Raw genomic sequence first — 20857 nt, 5'->3', positions numbered from 1 at the left:
CTTCTTGAATTTTCCTTTGTTGGGGTGGCAGAGCTCTCGGTTGCCCCCGATCATGATGTGCTGGTCTAAGCTGCTCTTTTATATGTTCGTCGGTAGGTGTGGTATCTTCCTAGCAGGCGAGTGTGTAACTCACAGGCTGCTGTTTGAACTTAAGCCGGATTGAGTGACTGTTTCTTTCCGTCCAATGTGCTACTTGCTCCGATGTGATGTGCATGATACTCATTGCTGGCCTAGCCGCAAATGAATGCTTTGCCTGTAAGGTTACTCATGTTGATTATCAGAGTGTGGCCCCAACCGTGAATGTATACTTATCCTTGGGCACGCTCCTCCACGCTATAAGACGGGAATATACGTTATCTTGGAAGCCTAATCGGGAATGTACACTGCCCGAATGCTCGGCTCGTGGCTGGTCGAGTGGCTGCTTGCCGAGACGCTACTGGAAAGGTTCATCTGCCTTTATCTTACCTCGGGATACCTCGTCCGGGGCACGTTGGATCTCGGTGCGTTGCAAAAGTTGATTCACCAAGGTCATCTGTTGTGCAAGGGCGCTCGTCAACTCTATGACTTGTCGAGACAAGTGTTGTTCTCTATTTAGATTTGAAGAGCTTGGAAGGAATATACCTAATTGAGCAGTGGAAGTATGGTAGACTTCAGGCATGAGATTTGAGTTGGGAAATGTCAAATCTGTGGAGAAATATGGTAAAAATGCCCTTGGCTCGATGGTTGCTCAGGATGGTCGAGATATTCTTGAGCCTACTTAGGCTGCTTGGGAAATCATTGGAACAGGCAGAGCTGCGGGAGCAGGTTGGGCTGTGGGAGCAGGCTGGGCCGCGAGGGCAGGCTGGGCCGCTAGAACAGGTTGGGCCGCTAGAGCAGGTTGGGCCACGAGAGCAAGTTAAGCCGATAGAGTAGGCTGCTCAACAAGTGATACTCGTGAATGCGAGGCCTGGGCTTGGCCTGGCAATGCATTGGGCTCGCGTTGGGCATGAAGTGACATGGCTCGGGCCGTGGTGGTGGAGCCATGGACCTCGCCATGGGTGATTGTCGTGGTGGCCACCGCGGGGGTTGCCATGGTTGAGCCTTGTGGTGGCGGTGCCGCTCCCCCTAAGATCACATTTAGTCTCGTGGATCGCCGCGGTTCCATTTCTTGAATATTGGAATTTTCACTTGTGGAATTTCTAAATTTCTAACTATTGTATTTCTCTTTTGCATTTTATCAAAGAATCTTTGCAAATAAAAAATTCTAATAATAAGAACGTACGAAACAATCAACACCTTTGGTCAAGGCCAAGAGTCTTCTATGAGTGTAGATCTCAGCTCTCAATGAAAGTACCAATTTGTGGATGCAAATTTTCGCCTTCTCCTTCTTTGACAAAATTGCATCTACAAAACAATCAACACCTTTAGTCAAGACCAAATGCCTCACGTGCCCACGATGAATGGGGGTTTTGACCGAAGAACCTCCGATGCCAAAGTTAGAATTTAGAGAGAAAAGTGTTTGGAGAGTTTATGGGAGTTTTGCAAGAGTGTGGACCTCCTTTTTTAGAAAAAATAAGGTCATATATATAGGGAATGGAGGTGGCCAGCCCTTAGAGGTTTTTTGTGTGAAAATAGATGATTTAATTGGTGATTAATGGATTAATTAGATTTAATTAGTGATTAATGGATTAATTAGAATTTAATCCATTAATTGGCCAATTAATCTCTATTTATATGGAATAATTTATAAGTTATGAAGTAATTACCTAAGATGAGGATGAATGAAATAATTTGGAATTGGTTATCTTTTTTGGACACTCTTAGCTTGAGTAAAGAATGATTGTCCACTGCTAGCGATTAGTACAACTTGTATGTCTTAGGAGTAACTTTGTTATTTTTACCAAAAATCCACGTGTTGCCTTGTGATTATTTTTTGCTCCACTTCAAATGCTTAAGAAAAGAGTGCTTTAAGTTTAAAATCTATAAGACCATCTTCGAAAGAGATGATCCTAAGTTGAATATCATGTAATCAAATTTGTTCTTCCGCATCCAACCATGAAGATCTCTGCTGCTGCATTGGTGGCGGTGGTGGCGCTGAGTGTTGTCTTTTGTGCCAGCAACGATGGCGATTACTCGTCCACCGTCGTGAAAGTGAAGATTGTGAGGGGGAAGAAGTTGTGCGACAAAGGGTGGGAGTGTAAAGGGTGGTCAAAGTACTGTTGCAATCTCACCATCTCTGATTACTTCCAGACTTACCAGTTTGAGAATCTGTTCTCCAAGAGAAACATACCGGTGGCGCATGCCGTTGGGTTTTGGGATTACCAGGCGTTTATCACCGCCGCAGCGCTTTTCGAGCCTCTTGGGTTTAGGACCACCGGTGGGAAGCTTATGCAGATGAAGGAGATCACCGCCTTTCTTGGACATGTCCGCAGCAAAACCTCCTGTAAGTCACCACTCTTGTTTGTGCATAGAATTGCTATTTTGGGTAGCTCTTGTTTTTATAATTAGTAATGTTTGATTGAGATTTGTTGAGTTTTAGTGAATTGGCTTTATGAACAACGTCGATTTTGAAGGAAAAAACTTGGATTTCATACAATTTTTTGTCACTGTGTTTTCAATTTTGCCAATTTGGTCGCAGTGTTTTCGATTTTCGCTAATTTGGTCACTGTGTTTTAAGTCAAAAAATGAAAAAATTAATAATTCTTTTTAACATAAAGTTACGAGAAGCGACGACGATTGCAAATTTTGTAAAACACGGTGACCGAATTGGCTAAATTGAAAACGCAGTGACCATAAATACGGTGACGAAAAAGATTTTTAACCCTTATAAAATACAGTAAGCTTTTGCTGTACTTCACATATGTATACCGGTGTTCCTATGGTTGTTGACGGCGATGGGGATGATTGTTCCAGGCGGTTACGGTGTGGCCACCGGAGGACCATACGCTTGGGGGCTTTGCTACAACAGGGAAATGAGTCCCATGCAGTCATACTGTGATGACTATTACAAGTACATATATCCCTGCAGTCATGGGGCTGAATACTATGGCCGTGGTGCTTTGCCTATCTACTGGTTTGTATTCCATCTATTTTATCATTGGTTTATGTCGATTTCCTTTCATAATATTCATTTGTCCGAGCTTTCGTTTACCAAATAAATTAACCAAAGATGATGTCAGTTGTGTTGTAAAGTAGAGCGAGCTATCGTTAGATGAGATTAATTCGTTGGTCTACTCGTATAATGCCATCTTAGCAAGTTCACAAATTAGATGATACATACTGCAAGCTAGTAATTTACTTGTGGCGGAAACTAGATGGAGTTGTTTGCGGTCAGAGTCGTCAGACATATTTGTCTTCATACAGCAGACGCCGCTTAGTGGGATAAGCCTTTGTTGTTGTCTGTCAGTTTGTTCCATAGTCTAGCTATTGTCACATTTATGTTTTTTCCTCAAATCTCGTGACATCTGAAGTTCTAGAAGATACGTGAGGTTGTAGTTTGAGTTCTTTGAATAGACAATGTTACTAATTTAACATTGGTTCTACCATCTAGGAACTACAATTACGGTGCTGCTGGAGATGCTTTGAAGGTGGATCTGTTGAACCATCCAGAATACATTGAGCAGAACGCTACTCTTGCTTTCCAAGCTGCAGTATGGAGGTGGATGACCCCTATCAAGAAGTCACAACCCTCGGCCCACCAAGCATTTGTTGGAGACTGGAAGCCTACCAAGAACGATACCTTGAGTAAGCGGTTTCCTGGATTTGGCACTACAATGAATATTCTTTATGGGGAATCAGTTTGTGGCAAGGGTGACATTGATGCCATGAACAACATCGTTTCACATTACCAGTACTACCTGGACCTTATGGGTGTCGGTCGAGACGAGGCAGGGCCTCATAAAGTGTTAACTTGTGCCGAGCAGGTTGCATTTAACCCAATCCAGCCTGCTGTTACTGCATCTTCTTGAGATCTATATCGTGTTAGGTTGCATGCCCTATCAAAGCCATCTTCTTCTTCCATCAGCTTAGAAATTCAGACGGAAAATCGGAACCCATCTTCTCTACTAGGTGAAGTATGAATAAAAAGGCGTCGAAGCTTGATGTTAATGGATTACTTGGAACCTTGCTCGTGAAGATGCATATCTGTGAGAATGTCACTAGTACAAAAACATGTTTGCGTGACGTAGCAAATTTCGTCGCGCAAAGTATCTTTGCGTGACGCTACACACAAAGCGTCGCACAAAGTATCTTTGTCGCGCAAAGTTCCGTTGTGCAAATATACTTTGCGCGACGTGGGTGGCGTCGCGCAAAGTCAACGACTTTTTTTTCTTAAATAACCACACATAGGGGCCTTTTTCTTCACACTCAACCTCTCTCATTCACTCTCTTTCAGACTCTCTACCTCTCTCAACCATCACCATCTTCACCTTCAGGTATTGTATTTATTTGATTTATTAATTAGCTATTTATTAATTACATTTATGTTTGAATTTTTTTATTTTTATGTATTTATGTTTTTCTTTAATTATCTTTGTCAATGCTAGCTTATTTTTAACAAGTTGAGTTTTGGTTTTGAACAATTGAATGAGTAGAATGAATGACTAGGAGTATGAAGGATTTTGATAGGTTTAGAGAAACAAAAGCTAAGAAGAGGAGAAAAACAGCTTTGCACGATGCAGGTGTACCTACGTCGCGCAAAGTTGTTTGTTTGTTTTTTTTTTTTTTCCTTTTGCTTTCTTTTGGGGTTCTTGCATTGCCTTTTTCTTTTGTGGTTTCTACTTGTGTAAATGTTTTAAATTGAAGATCAAATTAGTTCATTGTATTCATATAGGGTTAAAGAGTGTATCTCTAAAAAATTATCAAAATCGGAGTTAAAACTACCGTTAAATCGTGCTTTTTCGTTTATAACCATCGAAAAGTTTTGTCCCATTACTTGATATTTGAATGTTTGTTTTTGCGATTTTTGGCGTACACGATCTTAAAGCATATACAAACACGTTTGACGGTTGGATCGTTGAAACTAGTTTCGTACAATGCGTATCCCATTAAAACGATACATTCACTAACACTTGGAGTTTATTTATATTTTCATCAAGTATAACATAAGATTTTGTGGTGTCCACTAGTGTAAATATTTTAAATTGAAGATTGAATTAGTCCATTGTATTCATATAGGGTCAAGGAGTGTAGTTCTAAAAAATCATCAAAATCGGAGTTAAAACTACTGTTAAATCGTGCTTTTTCGTTTATAACCGTCGAAAAGTTTTGTCTCGTTACTTGATTTTTGAATGTTTGTTTTTTGCGATTTTTGGCGTACGCGATCTCAAAGCATATACAAACACGTTTGACGGTTGGATCGTTGAAACTAGTTTCGTACAATGCGTATCCCATTAAAACGATACATTCACTAACATTTGGAGTTTATTTATATTTTCATCAAGTATAACATAAGATTTTATGGTGTTCACTAGTGTAAATATTTTAAACTGAAGATCGAATTAGTTCATTGTATTCATATAGGGTCAAGGAGTGTAGTTCTAAAAAATCATCAAAATCGGAGTTAAAACTACCGTTAAATCGTGCTTTTTCGTTTATAACCGTCGAAAAGTTTTGTCCCGTTACTTGATCTTTGAATGTTTGTTTTTTGCGATTTTTGGCGTACGTGATCTCAAAACATATACAAATACGTTTGATGGTTGGATCGTTGAAACTAGTTTCGTACAATGCATATCCCATTAAAACGATACATTCACTAACACTTGGAGTTTATTTATATTTTCATCAAGTATAACATAAGATTTTGTGGTGTCCACTAGTGTAAATATTTTAAATTGAAGATCGAATTAGTTCATTGTATTAATATAGGGTCAAGGAGTGTAGTTCTAAAAAATCATCAAAATCGGAGTTAAAACTACCGTTAAATCGTGCTTTTTCGTTTATAACCGTCGAAAAGTTTTGTCCCGTTACTTGATCTCTGAATGTTTTTTTTTTTCGATTTTTGGCGTATGTGATCTCGAAATATATACAAATAAGTTTGACGGTTTAATCGTTGTAACTAATTTCGTACAATGCATTTCCCATCAAGTTCAATGATATATATATTTAGTAAGTAGATTTTAATTTATTTATTTTGTACTCATAAGCAAAAGGGCAAGAGAAAAGCAAAAGGAAAAAATAAAAAAATAAAAAAATAAAAAAATAAACACTTTGCGCGACGTAGGTACACCTGCGTCGCGCAAAACATCTTTGCACGATGCGACGCAGGTGTACCTACGTCACGCAAGTTATGATAAATTTGGCGGTAAAATAGTGAAAAATAGGCGGTTTTTTTTCAATTCTCTCTCCGCTTTCCCTCTTTCCCGTATAATTGACCTCTCTCTTCCCTCTTTCCCGTATAGACCTCTCTCTTCCCTCTCGCTCATCTCTCATTCTCTCTTTCCCGTGGACATCTATCTCCCTCTCGTTCGCAAGCTTTCCTCTTCACAATCTCGAATCCAACCACTACCACTACTCTGTCGGTTGTCTCTCTCCCTCTCGTTCTAAACGACGGGCAGCCACGCGAATCTCGAAGCCGACGCGAATCAAGTCCCAAAATGAAGGTGAGGGTTTCTGATCTTCGATGGGTTTTTGTTATTTAGGGTTTAGGCTCAAATTGCATGTTGGTTTTTTGTCAAATTGCTTTTTCCGTGAAGTGATTTGAGTTGATTGCTTAAAGTTTTTGCAATTTTGTTGATCTGTATGTGTGTTTTGTGTATGAACATGGAGGTGTTCTTGCTGAAGTTTTTGCAATTTTGTCGATGACTTTGATTCAATTCTGCTGAAGTTATTACCAAGATTGAACAATCTGTGCAAGTTCTCTGGCAAATACAAGCTCGCATCTCTAGTTTGGCAAGTTTGCATTCCATTTGAGTACGTTTCTTATTAGTGTTTTTGTTTTCCCAGTCTTTAATTTTTTTGGGGTTTTCTTTTTAATTTGTGCTAAATTTGGTTTCTTTCTGGTCAAGCTAGGGTTTTGGAATTGAGGGGTTCGTCTAGAATCAAATTTATTGTCGAAGGTAATGACAACAGCAAGAACTGTAAACTTTTAAATTCCTTAAAAGTGTTTCAATTGGTGTTATATGATTTCTGTCTTTGTTATTAGTCCCAATGCGATCACAAAATTATTTGGTGTATGTTTAATGTACATGTCATAGAAAAATATGGTGCTATGATATAGCATCGATGTATAGTGTGCTGAGTCCCGCATAAAAACCTGTGATTGAATGGTCATTGAGCATTTGGCTTTGATAAAAACTTATTGGTTTATTTGAACATATGGGGCCTGAAGCTCCAGGGCAGGTGTATTCTCTTCCTTTAGGCTTTGGAAGAGTTCGTCCTGCTGCGAGTCAACCTTACCCTTCTGCAGGAGTCCATGGGTAAAGAGAACCCTTGTAAATTAAACATATAAATTCATTATTATGTGTTTCACTTAGTGTTTTATGTTTTTTTCCATGTGTATCTGTCTCAATGCGATCACATTCTTGTGGCACATGTTTAATTTATGACACATCAGAGAAGAATATAGTGTTATGATATATTATTGATGCATGAATGTGCCTGAGTTATGCATAAACACCTGTCATTGAATAGCCATTGCGCATTTGGGTTTCGTTATATATTAAAAACTTATTGATTTTTATTTCAACATAGGTTGCCTGAAGCTATAGGGCAGCTGCATTCACCTCATTTGGCCTTTGAAAGAGCTCGTCCTGCTGCAAGTCATTCTTACCCATCTGCAGGAGTCCATAGGTACGACAATCCCTGTAATTGTACATTCAGTATTCTGTGTTTAAGATGATTTGAGAAAACCAATTACATTTAGAAGCGGACTTGTCATTAGTCGGAAAAATCTGTGTTATTGTCCAATGCCATGTGAAGTAGAATTGACTAGCTTTAGATAATTGGCATTTTAATTTCTAAGTTGTAGCAGTGTTGCGTGTGTTTCAGTTTCGGCATGTGAAACTTTTCATTTCATTGTTATGACATTGGTTTCAGTTTTGGCATGTGAAACTTTTCCATTTCCTATATGCTCGCACTGATTGAAAGATGTGGAAGTTGATTTCTTAGAATTGTTTTTAAGAGAACACTCTCTCTATACATTCAGCCACAATCGTTCACTAGTTGCAGGCTGTAGAAATCATTATCAGCACCATTCTGAAACCTTTGTTTAGGGGAAGAAGAAAGATTGCTCAGTTCTCTTTCTCTTCTCCCCTTTTCCTTTCCCCTTTAATTTTCTCGTTTCTCCGTTTTGCTTCTCTGCAATAATTAAATACATATTCCAAGCATATATATGTGTGTGTATATATATGTATGTATATGCAAATAATTGGAAGATTAGTTGGTTGGATGATGGATTGCAAAATGTTTGCCACTGCAATTTGGAATGCCCAAATTTGTTTGGAACACGAACACTCCATATTTGCCTAATTGAATTGACCTACATGGGACCTTAAATTGCCTTCATAAAGCATACATATTGGGATATATATTATATATATATGTGTGTGTGTGTGTGTGTGTGTGTGTACAACGTGGTTATGCCCAATGAACGTGAGAGATTCTAGAAGAAGAAAGATTTCCGGCTATTTGCTTCGCTTGGACTTTATGGCTATGTTTGCTACACCGCATTAGTTTGCCGAATTGAGCTATTATGAGTTAGTCTAAGCTGTATCAAACAGGGTGCTATTTACCAATCTCACTAAATGGGACTAGTGCCTCACCTAGTCTCCTTATTTTGACCTTGTTAAAATGAGGGCTTGAACTAGAACCAACCCAAGCGAACACGCCCTATAGGTTTTTTAAATAAAATAGAGCTTACTGTTTATAAAATAGTGTTGGATTACCCATTCTTTTTTGTTTCACTTGATGCACTTTTTTTTTGTTGGCTATGAAAATGGATAGGTAGTTCCTCTTGTTTTGAAATTAAGAATGTTGGTAACCTACTTATTACTTTGGCTGCTAATTGATTAGTTTCAAATGCAAGAAACGATTAGTTTCTAATGTTATAATTTTATGGTTCAAAAAGTGTATAGATGTTGCAGTTGATCACTCGTCGTCGGAGTGTGACCAATGAGCTTCCCGCATTATCAGCATCTACTGCTCCAGTTCGAACACCGCAGATGTCGATGTGTTGAAGGAGGAAGTGATAACCCTAAAGGGTAAGCTTGCGGTCCAGGGCAAGCAGATGATGGCCCAGGGCGAGGAGCTGAAGGCTTGTGTTGTGCACGTGAGAGACCTTGTAAGAACCATACAGATGATCGACATCCAAATCTCGCTACCAGTACCTGATCTTACTCCACCTTCGACCTCCGAGCCACTTCACCTAGAAGACTCCATGCAATTTTTTTTTGTTTGGACATTTTGTATGTACATTTTCATATATTTTATAATTAAATACTTTTCTTTGGTTAATTAATTATCGTGTAGAATTTAATTACAATATTATTAAAAATTAAAAAAAAAAATTGACCAAAACCAAAAAGTGATCTAATCCACTTTACGCAACGCATGTGACTACGTCGCGCAAAGTGACTTTGCACGACAAAGCCTGCGTCGCGCAAAGTGGCTTTGCGCGACGTAGGTATCTTCGTCGTCGTGCAAACCCTTCCGTCACTGCCTTGGCGCTACGGTTAGCGCGCGACGAAGGACCTGCGTCGCGCAAAGTGTTTTTTGTACTAGTGTGTGTAAACTGTTGATTGATTTGTTGCCATACTTAAGTTATTTACTTTCTGGGTTTTGAAATCTGTTCTTTTCCACCGTCAAAATGCGTCGTCTGTGTAAGTTGCTATATGCAATATATGAACCGTTTTGTTCTCGTATATCAGTTATGGACAACTAAATTTGAATGCAAAGTTTCATCAGTATATGGCAAATTCTTGTTTTGTTCTCGTATATCACACCGGATAGGACAAAACTATCTCACGATGTTTTGAAATCAGCTCACGTACCGCTTTAATGGGCAAAGAGCCCAACCCTAGAAACATAATACATGCCCAAGTGGTGGCTCTAGCCCAACCCTTGAAACATAATACATGCCCAAGTGGTGAAGAGCCGACATTGAGGTGCCAAACCTTTCCGTCGCTGCGAGCTCTTGGGGAAGATCAACACGTTATTCCTAGAGTAACTTTTGTCCACAGATTCCACGTGTGAATAAGTGAAATAATTTTTATACCCATTTATTTTTATCAAGTAAACATGCTCTAAGAAACCTTCACTTTAGGGTTTAGGAAGTACATAACTTATTTGTGCTAATTTTTTCTTCTAGTTGCTAAAATGGTGCCAAGAAAATCATCCATTTCCAAAACAAACGATCCCTGCTGCTCTTACCTGCTCCCCAATATCACCAGCTTTTTTCCTCATTTCTCCTCCTTTGCCACTTTTCTCCATTACCAAATCTATCAGTCTCTTCACCTCCTTCCCAGCAATAACACTCTGTGATCCCCTTGTAAGTTCGACACTCACGCCCATCTCCTCCGCCAACATCTTCGAGTTAAATGCCTGCTCGGACGCCAACGGCCACCCTATCATTGGCACCCCCTGGCTTAAGCTCTCCATCACTTAATTCCATCCGCAGTGGCTAACAAACACACCCGTCGACTTGTGTGACAGTATCTCCAACTGGGGTGCCCAATTGTGCACCACCAACCCTTGTTTTCCTCTACTCATTCGATCTTCGAACCCCTCGGGCAACCACTCTGCTCGGAACCCACCCTTCATGTCATATCCAACCGGAGGCCTTGTTACCCAAATAAAAGGCCTTCCACTTTCTTCCAACACAAGAGCTAATTCCATCATCTGGTTTGAACTTATACTGTTTTGAGAACCAAATGAGACGTAAACAACCGAATCCGAACATTGTGAGTCAAGCCATTTGAGGCATGCTTCAGGAGGTATGCCGAACTCTTTTCCTGCGCGTTGCCTTGAAACACTTAAGGCCAAAGTAGATGAGTTGTTGAGTGCTTCTAAAGGAAGAAGAGGTCCGATGGACCATACAGGACGCCCCAAGTAGTTCCTCAAGATCTTCAATCCAACTGGCTCAATCTCCTCAACAGTACTACACAACCAACCAAAGGATTTCGTAGACAGCGAAAGCTGAGGTTGAAAAATTCTTGACCCAAAGTCAGTACCATCTGCAGCTCTTAAGTATGGATTCAGCTGAGAGATATGGAAGCGGTAACTCTCAGGAAACCCCGGCACCGGGAACTCATCCGAAGCTGTAGAACGGTGTGGGAGGTTAAGCCAAACAGACACCAAAGCTGCAGTGCCATAGGCACCACCTGTGGTGAAAGTCACATGCGCAGTTCCAAAGCTGTTTGCAAGATTAGTAGCCCATCCAAAGTACATGTCAGAGATAATACAAGGCGGTGGGCGGCCTTCTTTTTCGATGATATGAGAGATAATATGGCGAGCAGGAGCTTCAAGACTCGTTGATGCAGCAACTAGGTTTCCTATTTTGCTGATAGGCAAGTTCTCTGTGTTCTCGCCGTTCGGGGGCAAGCCGTGGTCTGTGCCACAGAATGATAGCTCAGCCAAGCGGATGTTGGAGTCAGATTGAGAGCTTGAGTTGGAGGCGATCGTGGTGCGGAGGTATTGGATGTTGAGGGCGGTGCTTGCGATGGTGACAGTGATCAAGCTTTTTCTCTGTTGGAGATTTCTTGCCAGTTGCAGGAATGGTATGAGATGGCCGTGAGCCATGAATGGTATGAGGTGGTCACAATGTGCTCTAGGTCTTGGCTTTCCATCCCTACTTTCCTTCCTCCTCCTTTTTTCCCTTTATTTTTAGTTTTTTGTATTTTACAGGAAGTTTTTCAGTTTTTTTTCTGGTTGATATCAAAACAAAGAATGCAAGGTTAGGTCTTTGGAGAGTTAAAAAGACACATGTCTCCCTTTTACTGTGCCACGTTCTGATGAATCGGGACTCAAGTATTGTCCTTTATAATGGAACTGGATCCCAGATCTATTTTGTGCGGATCTTAAGAATCTTCACATCTTAGTCATTTGTTGTGTATCCTATAATCAGAAATTATTTGATTTTTTTATTTAAAATTAAACATAAATAGTATCTGACGAAAACTGACTATATACGATAAACGGCTAGAATGTAGAGATTTCTAGAATTCCCACAAAGGGGTCCGGTGAGGATACCCTTCCCTTGATAATATAGGCCGGCAGAATCAAATCTATAAGTTTAAATTTTCTTATGTGATTTTATTTATTTTTTTGTATTAAAAACTACGTCATCACCAACTATGCAAATTGTTTATTGGATTGTTTGTAGTTTTGTTTATGGAATTATTGGTCCCTAGTCACTACTAATTTATTTATAAATTCTAGCTTAAGATTGACAAATGGTGATTGGTGGAGGATCACACATATATTTGTACTTACTCATACCGAAAATATAAGACATTTATCTAAAGATTTCACAACATTGAGGAAATTGTCGTTTCAGTTATTGAGATATTTCTTTGCACCCATAATTTAAACTCCTATTATGTAACAATTCTAATTGTAAAATTTATACGATGAAGATCGTTTGCATTCACCAAAAGCAACACAAGTTACATAAACCACTACTCTATTCAACTGGATTTTTAAACTTAGAGAATAGTAACACAACTATTGCTTGTTTCAAGGGGATCGAAAGCCCAAAACACTAAGATCACACAACATAACCACAATAGGCCTGCGATCACATAAGCCCCTTGGTTTCATATCACATCTAACCAAACACAAAATACAACTTTATACAAATGCACAACGCCTTCATAAGGTAGTAATTTTGACACTCTTAGTTTAGCTTCTCACATTTAAATTGAGTATGTTATACTTTGTACGTTCACGTCACAACCGAAGTGTCAAAAGCTAAGCTGAGTATGAAAACCGCTATCACGATCATTTAATGAAGTCCCGAATCAAAAGAAACCCCAGTGGAAGGCAACCAAAGGTTCCCAGAGATGAAACCGCTAACAGTGAAGCCTTGTGCAGCAACCGGTGTAAGTGATGCATGATATCCCGGCCACCGGACCCGACCCGAAGTTGAAGCCCCAGGCCCATAATTTGAATACTCACCATAATACAATGTGTTTAAAGCAAACCCACCTGACCAAGGTGACCAACCAGCCCTACTGATTGAGTCATCCAAGTAAGACTGCATGATAACTGTTCTTGAATACTGCTTCCATGGCCTCCCAAGATACGTCTCGTACTTGGATTTCACCGGAGCAAGATCCGAAGCAGCTGAAATTTTGCAGTTATGAATCGAAATTCCAGTGTTCTGATCCGGGCTGGTTCTACCTTGTGCTGTGACAAAATTTTTGAGACCGGTTGAAGCGGGTTTTCTTGCGTAAATGTTGCAGTTCTGGAAAACTGCTGCTGAGTTTCCAAATATGAAATCAACTGTTCCGTAGATTTGGGTGTCTCTGTAGAACTGGCGCTTGGAGTGAGTGTAGAGGGTGTCTTGGTAGCCGACAATGGAGCATCGGAAAATCACTGACTTGTCAGCGCCGACTCGGAGGGCAACCGCTTGGTGCTTTGATGGACCGGCATTATTCTCAAACGTTATGTCACGAGCTATAAAGCCGTCTCCCATAGCAGCTGAAAACACGGTTGTTTGCATGTTACTATGTGCCATGAGGACATGCAATTTTTATTAAGTAAGAGAAAATTTTCCTTCCCAACTCTTTTTGTCAAAAAAAAAAAAAAAAGAACTACTATATCCTTTTATACATAACTGAAGAAAATTTTAAAAAATAAAAAAGAAAGTCACTAAAATAATTTTGCACAAACAAGTTTTTGCTGTTTTTTTTTTCCTTCACTTAGCCATACGTAACTATAGTTTTACTCCTCCACTTTCTCTCTCCCTCGCCCTAAACAGCTATCCAATGTACAACTTTTAAGGGGATGTAAAATACTCATCATAGTCGTAAAATATAAATAAAAATAAAAATTTACAATTTGTTTTACCAAAATGTAAATGTAATTTTTTCGTCTCAAATTGTATTAATGAGTTTAATCATCTGTGTTATGAATAATTATAAAATTATGTTTAATTCATGCATGAAAGAATCTCTTTTTTCTCATGTTGGTCTTTACAACCATAAGTTGAGAATTTCCAAGCGGGTGTGCGGTGTACATGCGAGCAAAATAAGAAACACGAAATTAAAACCTTGATCATCCTTTATGAGCATCACGTCTAACATTATAATTCAGGGAAATGGATATCGAAGGAAGGTGGTGGACTAAAGCAAGAAAATAAGGAATTTTAGTAGAACCAACCATTCCTTTTATGATTTCATTTCTTTTCTATTTGATGTTAGTGTATAGACATGTGAACTGCCCTTTTTATATTTTCTTGTCTTTTTTTTTAATTTTTTTTATGGATAATAATGCTTGTTTTTACTTCATAGAGAATCTACTCATCCTCCATTTATGATTAATGTATTTTTGACGTATGGATTTCATAATCGGAAATGTTCGTATGCATCAAACAAATTGACGGTTCATCACAACGATGCTACTTGTTATCAAAATCGTTTATTAGTTTGACACATAGAGATAAATAAATAATATCAGATTGAATGATGTTTTGTAGATATAATTTTTAAATGATGATAAAGAGAATGATTAGATGTAATATTTAGCTGACTAATTAACGTTGATGTTGATTGGTCTCCCACTGTAATGCGGGAGCTACGATCGAGACCATTGCTACCATTGCTACCATTGCTCCCTCACGGACACAACAAGACAACCCAAAGTTGGCCTCTTAATGATGGGAGACCGGTTAACCAGATTTGTCAAAGAAAAGTTCTAATAAGATGAGTGGTAGCAAACCCTATAATTTTTTCTTTATAATTTTATTTTTAATATTATCTTTCAACGAGTATAAAATCATAATAATTTTCATTTAAAGGTGAGTTTTGTAAATAATTTTGGTGAGTGACAATAGCACCAGTTATTAAATATTAGTTTTTCTCTTACAGTTTTGATTTTTTTTATACAGAAGATATTATTATTAAGGAGGTTCAAAAAGATTACAATAATTAAAGACGGAGAAGTTTTGAACTTGTGCGACACATCATTTGTTATGATTTTATTTTTTGATCTAGGACTAAATTGTCTTCTCATCATTTTTTATAACAAAAGTTTTTTTTGTTAACAGGTAGTTTACATATTTTATAAATTGACAAAATAAAAAAGCCATATATTTTAAATAAATAAATAAAAGAAGAGGGAATTCTCTTATTAATTAGAAAAAAAAAACCTAAAAAAGAGGGAAGTTTGATATGTTCTTACCAACTGTAGCAGACTCGAAAGTGGTCCAACCATCATCAGAGTTCCTATCGCCCACGATAATCGTCGTCCCCAAACCATCACCAATTAACATAACGTTCTTCTGCTTCGTTGGTATTTTAATATATTCATGATAAGTTCCAGCTTTTACATGAATTACAGACCTGCCACCTCCTCCACTCTCAGCCAATGAGGCCACCAACCCAAGTGCTTCACCGATACTCTTGTGCGTACCACTCCCATCCAAAGCCACCACAGCATGTGCTTCTAAGTCACCCACAGAAGCTTCTAGAAGCTTTCTTTCAGCGCCGGACACCCAACTCGGAAAATCATCCGACAACAGCCTCCGGCCACCGACAATGTTACTAGGGTTTTTGTTTTGGGCCTGCTTTGGTGACCTACTAGTGAGCATGAAAAGTGACAGAGAGTTACTTATGAATTGGTTCATATTTTTAGCTGAAGTCTCCATAGCGCCCTTGTCTACCATTGACTTATCACTCTTAAGGCTGTCTAGACAAGTTTCTTGATTGGTAAGAGCAGCACTGAGCCAGCTTTGGATATCGTCGTCAGTATGGCCATAGGCGCTTTTGGTACTGTCGTATTTGAGTATGACATTATCAAGTAAATCGATACTGTCCTCGAGCAGCTCGAGGCAGTCATTGATGCCACCAAGCGAGTGTGTTTGATGAGAGGTTTGAAAATGGGAAATGGTAAGATTATAGGCAAGAGCGCGAGCCAAACGAGCCTTTATAATGCTGAAGTCGACTGAGTGGACAAGGAGGCCTTCAAGGGTTTGAGGGGGTGGTTTAGTAATTGTAGTAATATTACTTGTTTTGGAGATGAAAATGGATTCACAAGCTGCTTGGTGAGGGGTATGTTTGCAAAAAGATACAATATTGTTGGCTTCTTTGGATGGTCCTGCTCTGGAGAATTTGGAGAAAAGGGATGGTGAAGAAGCCTGATTAGCTTCTGCTGATGGCAGCAAGATTTGTATGATCAAGAACATGGTTAGAAAGAAAGTGTGTGTTTTGCTTCTGTCTTCTCCAATATTATTGGAGGAACTCAGTATTGTGAACATGCTTAAATGAGAGAGACGGACACAGATTAGAGAATCTAGAGAGAGTTGTACGTATGTGAGCACTTAGCTTGGTTACTTATATATACACAATAGGGCCTTTAGTTTCATGTCACCTTATGACTTGTTAGGGAATACATAAAAGCTTTCATTTCAGTGTTCGGTTAGAGGCTGACTACTAAGTAAATAAATTTTGTTTCAACTTAATTACCTGTGCACCCTAGCACACTACAATACAATCAAATATTGTCCCAACTTAACTAATTGTATAGTTCGATTGATGTTGAGTTTTATCACAAAAATGCCTCAGTACAATGAACAGTGAAACCATTTACGTTGTAGTAGTTTATTCAAGTTTTTTATTTGAAATTGCATTCTTCAACAAAAATAAAGGTGACTTTGGTATACTCTAGATGTGATTATTGTGACCATTATTGATCACTAATTCCTAATGTATTGTTTAGAAGCAACGCTATCTTGTATTTGGGTCCCTACACATATATACATACCAACTTAATTCATGCATGTAACCAAATAATGGAAAAAAATTTAGTGAACAATGAAGTTAATTAATATAATTTGCGTATTAATTTGTCACTAGTACTTGATCAGTTTGTTACGAACTAAGGAACTAAGAGCAACTCCACCGTAGGAGCCCTCCCCCTAGACAATCCACTATTCAATCCATCCTGTGAACAATAATTGCCCTTAATGAATAATAATTGCCTTTTGCATCTCCACCGTTACACTTGAATAGCCCTGACAATAGGCAATAAAATAGTATTAATTTTTTTTTACAAAATAATAGTAAATAAATTTATTTGTAATTTCGGATAAGATATTATAAATTGTTCTCGTTGCGCCACGTGTCATTTACCCAAAACGACTATTATTGGTCATAAATTTCGATAAGATTTTTATCCAATGTCATCGTGCCACGTGTCGTTATCTTTTCAGAATCTTTCAGGATAGATTTTGATCAAATTTTAAATCGTTCTCGTTGTGCAACGTGTCATTATCCGAAAAGATAATTATTGGTGATGGATTTCGATAAGATTTTTATCCAATGCCGTCTTGCCATGTGTCGTTATCTTTTCAGAATCTTTTAGGATATATTTCGATTAGATTTTTAACGAATGACGGCATGCCACATGGCACTATCTACAACCTAATCATTTCAGAATCCTCCATATAATCCATCATCCATCCTTTTCAATCTCACACCAATTTTCTCAATATTTCTATCATTATTCATAGTTTCTGCTTCCTTCTTCACCAAATCAAAATCTGTATCATTATTCATAGTTTCTACTTACAATGTCTTCTTCTTCAAGCATGATGTGGGAAATCAATCAAGAAGAGGAAGAATTGTTTAACCAATTTGAAGGAGTGTTGAATCTCCATATAGCCCAAAATGAGAAGGAAGAGGATGAGGAGCGGAGAAGGAGAGATGACGAAGCAAGAATGGCCAGAGACTCACATTCCCATCGAGTCATCCAAGCTGTGGCTCAGATATGCAGGCCCACCCATTCCGGAAACCTTGATAGATACAGGCAACGACGAGGTGTGGAGCTGTTGGACGATTATTTTGTCCATAACAGTGCATTTCTTGATACGTACTTCAGACATCGTTTTAGAATGGAACGACATTTGTTTAACAAAATCATGATTGTTGTTTGCAACCATGATTCTTACTTTGTGCAAAAAAAGGATGCTTTTGGTGCTATGGGTCTCCTTCCCAAGCAAAAAATTAATGCTGCGCTGCGGATGCTTGCGTATGGAGCATCTGCAGACCAAGTGGATGAGATAGCGAGGATGGGGAAATCAACCATTCTTCAGTCCTTGATAAGGTTTTGCGGAGCAATCGAATCTATCTACACCGCAGAGTACCTCCGGCAACCTACTCACATGAACCTGGAAAGGCTTCTGAAGAATGCCAAGATGCAAGGTTTTCCTAGGATGATTGGGAGCATTGATTGTATGCATTGGACGTGGAAAAACTGTCCAAGTGCATGGCAAGGCGCTTATGGAGACATAAAATGAGCAAAAAGTATCATATTGGAGGCGGTGGCATCTTTTGATACATGGATTTGGCATGCCTTTTTCGGGGTTCCGGGAGCTCAAAATGACCTCAACGTCCTTACCCAATCCCCAGTGTTTAACGATACCAAAAGTCACGTATGAGGTCAACGGACGTATGTACGACGGGCCATACTACCTAGCTGACAGCATTTACCCAAGATGGTCAACATTTGTCAAAACAGTGCCACGTCCACGAAGTGCAAAGGAAAAACACTTTGCAAGATGTCAAGAGGGGTGCATGAAGGATGTGGAGCGTTGTTTCGGTATCCTCCAAGCTCGCTGGGCAATCGTCAGGGGTGTTACCAGATTGTTTGATGTAGAGTCACTTCGATCCATCATGATGACGTGCATCATTCTTCACAACATGATTGTGGAAGATGAGTATGATTATAAAGCTGTTGATGAATATGAGCCAGACATGATGAACAATTCAAGAACACGTATATATTGTGCTCATGAAGCCACCAATGAGCCCGTGCAACATGAGGACGTTACAATGAAAGGGTCATTCAACGATATACTGCATTTCAAAGGCCAGACATGCACAATGCCCGGCAAAATGACTTGATAGAGCACCAGTGGGCATTGAAACAAGCTGAAGATAATTAAGTTCATTTAGTGTGTTTTTTATTATTTGGTGTATTTATGTAATTTTATTTGGTGTGTTTTATTTTAGTGAGTTTTTTTATTATTTGGTGTGTTTATATAATTTTATTTGGTGCGTTTTATTTTAGTTCATTTCGTGAGTTTTTTATTGGTGTGTTTATGTCATTTGAATAAAGATTCTCTTATAGTATAAATATATTACCATATTAAATAAATTTACTTTCACTTTAAATAAAGTACTAAATTCAATAAATTGGAAACAACATAAAATACTCTAATCAATAAATAATAAATTACAACCCAAGATGATTGGAAAACTATGGGCTCCGATTACAAAAAGTACTCTAATCATCATCACTTAACCAATTTGTGGGGCTAGGATGATATTCTCTTGTCGTGCTAGGACCATCTCCTCTTGCTCTCGCTTCTCTTGCACGCCTCCTACGCACCACACCCTCTTTCTCCGACTTCCAAAAATATTTAGAATTTGAAGACTTCCCTTCTAAAGGTGTGTTCATAATCTCACGATCTCGTTGAGCCATTCTTTCTTCTCTAACCAGTTCTCTTTCTTGCCTAAGTAGCTCTCTTTCTCTCTCATTAGCTTGAAATTCTCTCTCAACAGCTGCAGTTTTTGCCTCCTCTCTAACCTTATCAGCTTCAAATTTCGCCATTTCCCGCGCCAAAGTCAATTCACTATGACGAGTAAGTTCTTCCATGTGCTTTGCATAATCATGCTTGGAAGCACTTCCTTTTCTCTTTGAAGCCTTCTTACCTTGAGGCCTAATTGGATAACGGGTCGAACCCAACGCTTGTTCAGGGATGGGCGTTTCAGGCACTTCTTCTCCATCATCTTCATGCGAGCCATTATTAGGTGTAGAGTGTAGAGGAGTGCTGTTCATGACAACTTCTGGACCGACAGGCACAACTCTGAATTTAGGACAATCTTTGACAATATTCCAACATTCCCACCGGTTGAATGATTTATTTTTGCTTTTGGTTTTGGCACCATACCAAGCTTGTGCTTGAATTAGCTACACAATGGGGGAGATTAAATAATTATAATCAAAGTTGGTAACAAATAAATAATACAAACAAATAATTATAATTAAAGTAGGTAACAAATAAAAAATACAAACAAAATATTATAATCAAAGTATGTAACAAATAAATAATACAAACAAAAAATTATAATCAAAGTATGTAACAAATAAATAATACAAACAAATAATTATAATTAAAGTAGGTAACAAATAAATAATACAAACAAATAATTACAATGCAAATTTGGGTATAGTACAAACAAACAAATAATATATTGTTACCTGATCCGTGTAATTTTCCCCACTTCGAAGATTAGTATTAGCTTGTGCCAAGGCGTCTCTCCAAATACTAAATGATTGGTTAAGTAATTTCCAACGACTAGACATCGATTCTTTGGTTCTACTCCCACCCATTTTTTCAAGATAATTGGTACGAATAAGACTACATTTCTCGCAACTACATCTCATTACCCGTACGCGAACTATGAGTAATTTCAACCCAGCTAGTACACAATGCAACATCTTCAAGAAGCGTCCAATTCATACTTGCATCATTTTGTTGAAAAAAATTGGATTGAAACTTTGAGAGAAAGATAGGAATGTGATTGAAAGTAGTTGAGAAAATATGAAATTGTGGTGTAAGGTAGATGATAATGAGAAGGTATTTATAGAAAAGTAGAAACATTTTTTTAAAAAATTTTCAGATATTTTTTCGGATTTTTTACAATTTTTTTAATTTTTT

At 38.4% G+C, this 20857-nt stretch overlaps 4 protein-coding genes and 1 pseudogene across 15 annotated transcripts; 3 read left to right on the top strand and 2 right to left on the bottom strand.

Annotated features, from left to right (window-relative positions):
* Positions 1-1959: 1959 nt before the first annotated feature.
* On the top strand, positions 1960-4024 carry LOC103417569 (chitinase-like protein 1). Its single transcript, XM_029101765.2, has 3 exons — positions 1960-2422; positions 2893-3052; positions 3530-4024. The coding sequence occupies exons 1-3, from the start codon at positions 2035-2037 to the stop codon at positions 3945-3947; spliced, it is 966 nt and encodes a 321-aa protein (XP_028957598.2). The 5' UTR covers positions 1960-2034; the 3' UTR covers positions 3948-4024.
* A 2293-nt stretch (positions 4025-6317) lies between these two features.
* Positions 6318-9429, top strand: LOC103431270 (uncharacterized). 12 transcript variants are annotated; one of them, XR_003772531.2, is made up of 6 exons: positions 6318-6578; positions 6803-6888; positions 6984-7034; positions 7307-7394; positions 7669-7767; positions 9044-9429. XR_003772531.2 is itself a non-coding variant. In XM_029100864.2 (6 exons), the coding sequence occupies exons 1-6, from the start codon at positions 6573-6575 to the stop codon at positions 9061-9063; spliced, it is 339 nt and encodes a 112-aa protein (XP_028956697.1). In that variant the 5' UTR covers positions 6318-6572; the 3' UTR covers positions 9064-9429. The 12 variants fall into 12 exon arrangements, 2 of the variants coding, with proteins under 2 accessions (XP_028956697.1, XP_028956698.1); XM_029100864.2 differs by having other exon boundaries at positions 6988-7034; positions 9051-9429; XM_029100865.2 differs by having other exon boundaries at positions 6988-7034.
* Positions 9430-10168: 739 nt separating this feature from the next.
* Positions 10169-12258, bottom strand: LOC103453191 (UDP-glycosyltransferase 92A1-like; annotated as a pseudogene).
* Positions 12259-12534: 276 nt separating this feature from the next.
* LOC103448633 (probable pectinesterase/pectinesterase inhibitor 35) lies at positions 12535-16461 on the bottom strand. Its single transcript, XM_008387926.4, has 2 exons — positions 15316-16461; positions 12535-13614 (listed from the first exon to the last, which is right to left on the bottom strand). Exons 1-2 carry the CDS (start codon positions 16388-16390, stop codon positions 12917-12919), a joined length of 1773 nt encoding a protein of 590 aa, XP_008386148.3. The 5' UTR covers positions 16391-16461; the 3' UTR covers positions 12535-12916.
* Positions 16462-17704: 1243 nt separating this feature from the next.
* LOC139195402 (uncharacterized) lies at positions 17705-18430 on the top strand. Its single transcript, XM_070820934.1, has one exon. The coding sequence runs from the start codon at positions 17705-17707 to the stop codon at positions 18428-18430; it is 726 nt and encodes a 241-aa protein (XP_070677035.1).
* Positions 18431-20857: the final 2427 nt, after the last annotated feature.

The sequence above is a fragment of the Malus domestica genome, chromosome 04, assembly GCF_042453785.1.
Source record: "Malus domestica chromosome 04, GDT2T_hap1".
NCBI classification, from domain to species: Eukaryota; Viridiplantae; Streptophyta; class Magnoliopsida; order Rosales; family Rosaceae; genus Malus; species Malus domestica.
The sequence above is the reverse complement of the archived record's forward strand: the minus strand, read 5'-3'. Positions and strand labels throughout refer to the sequence as shown.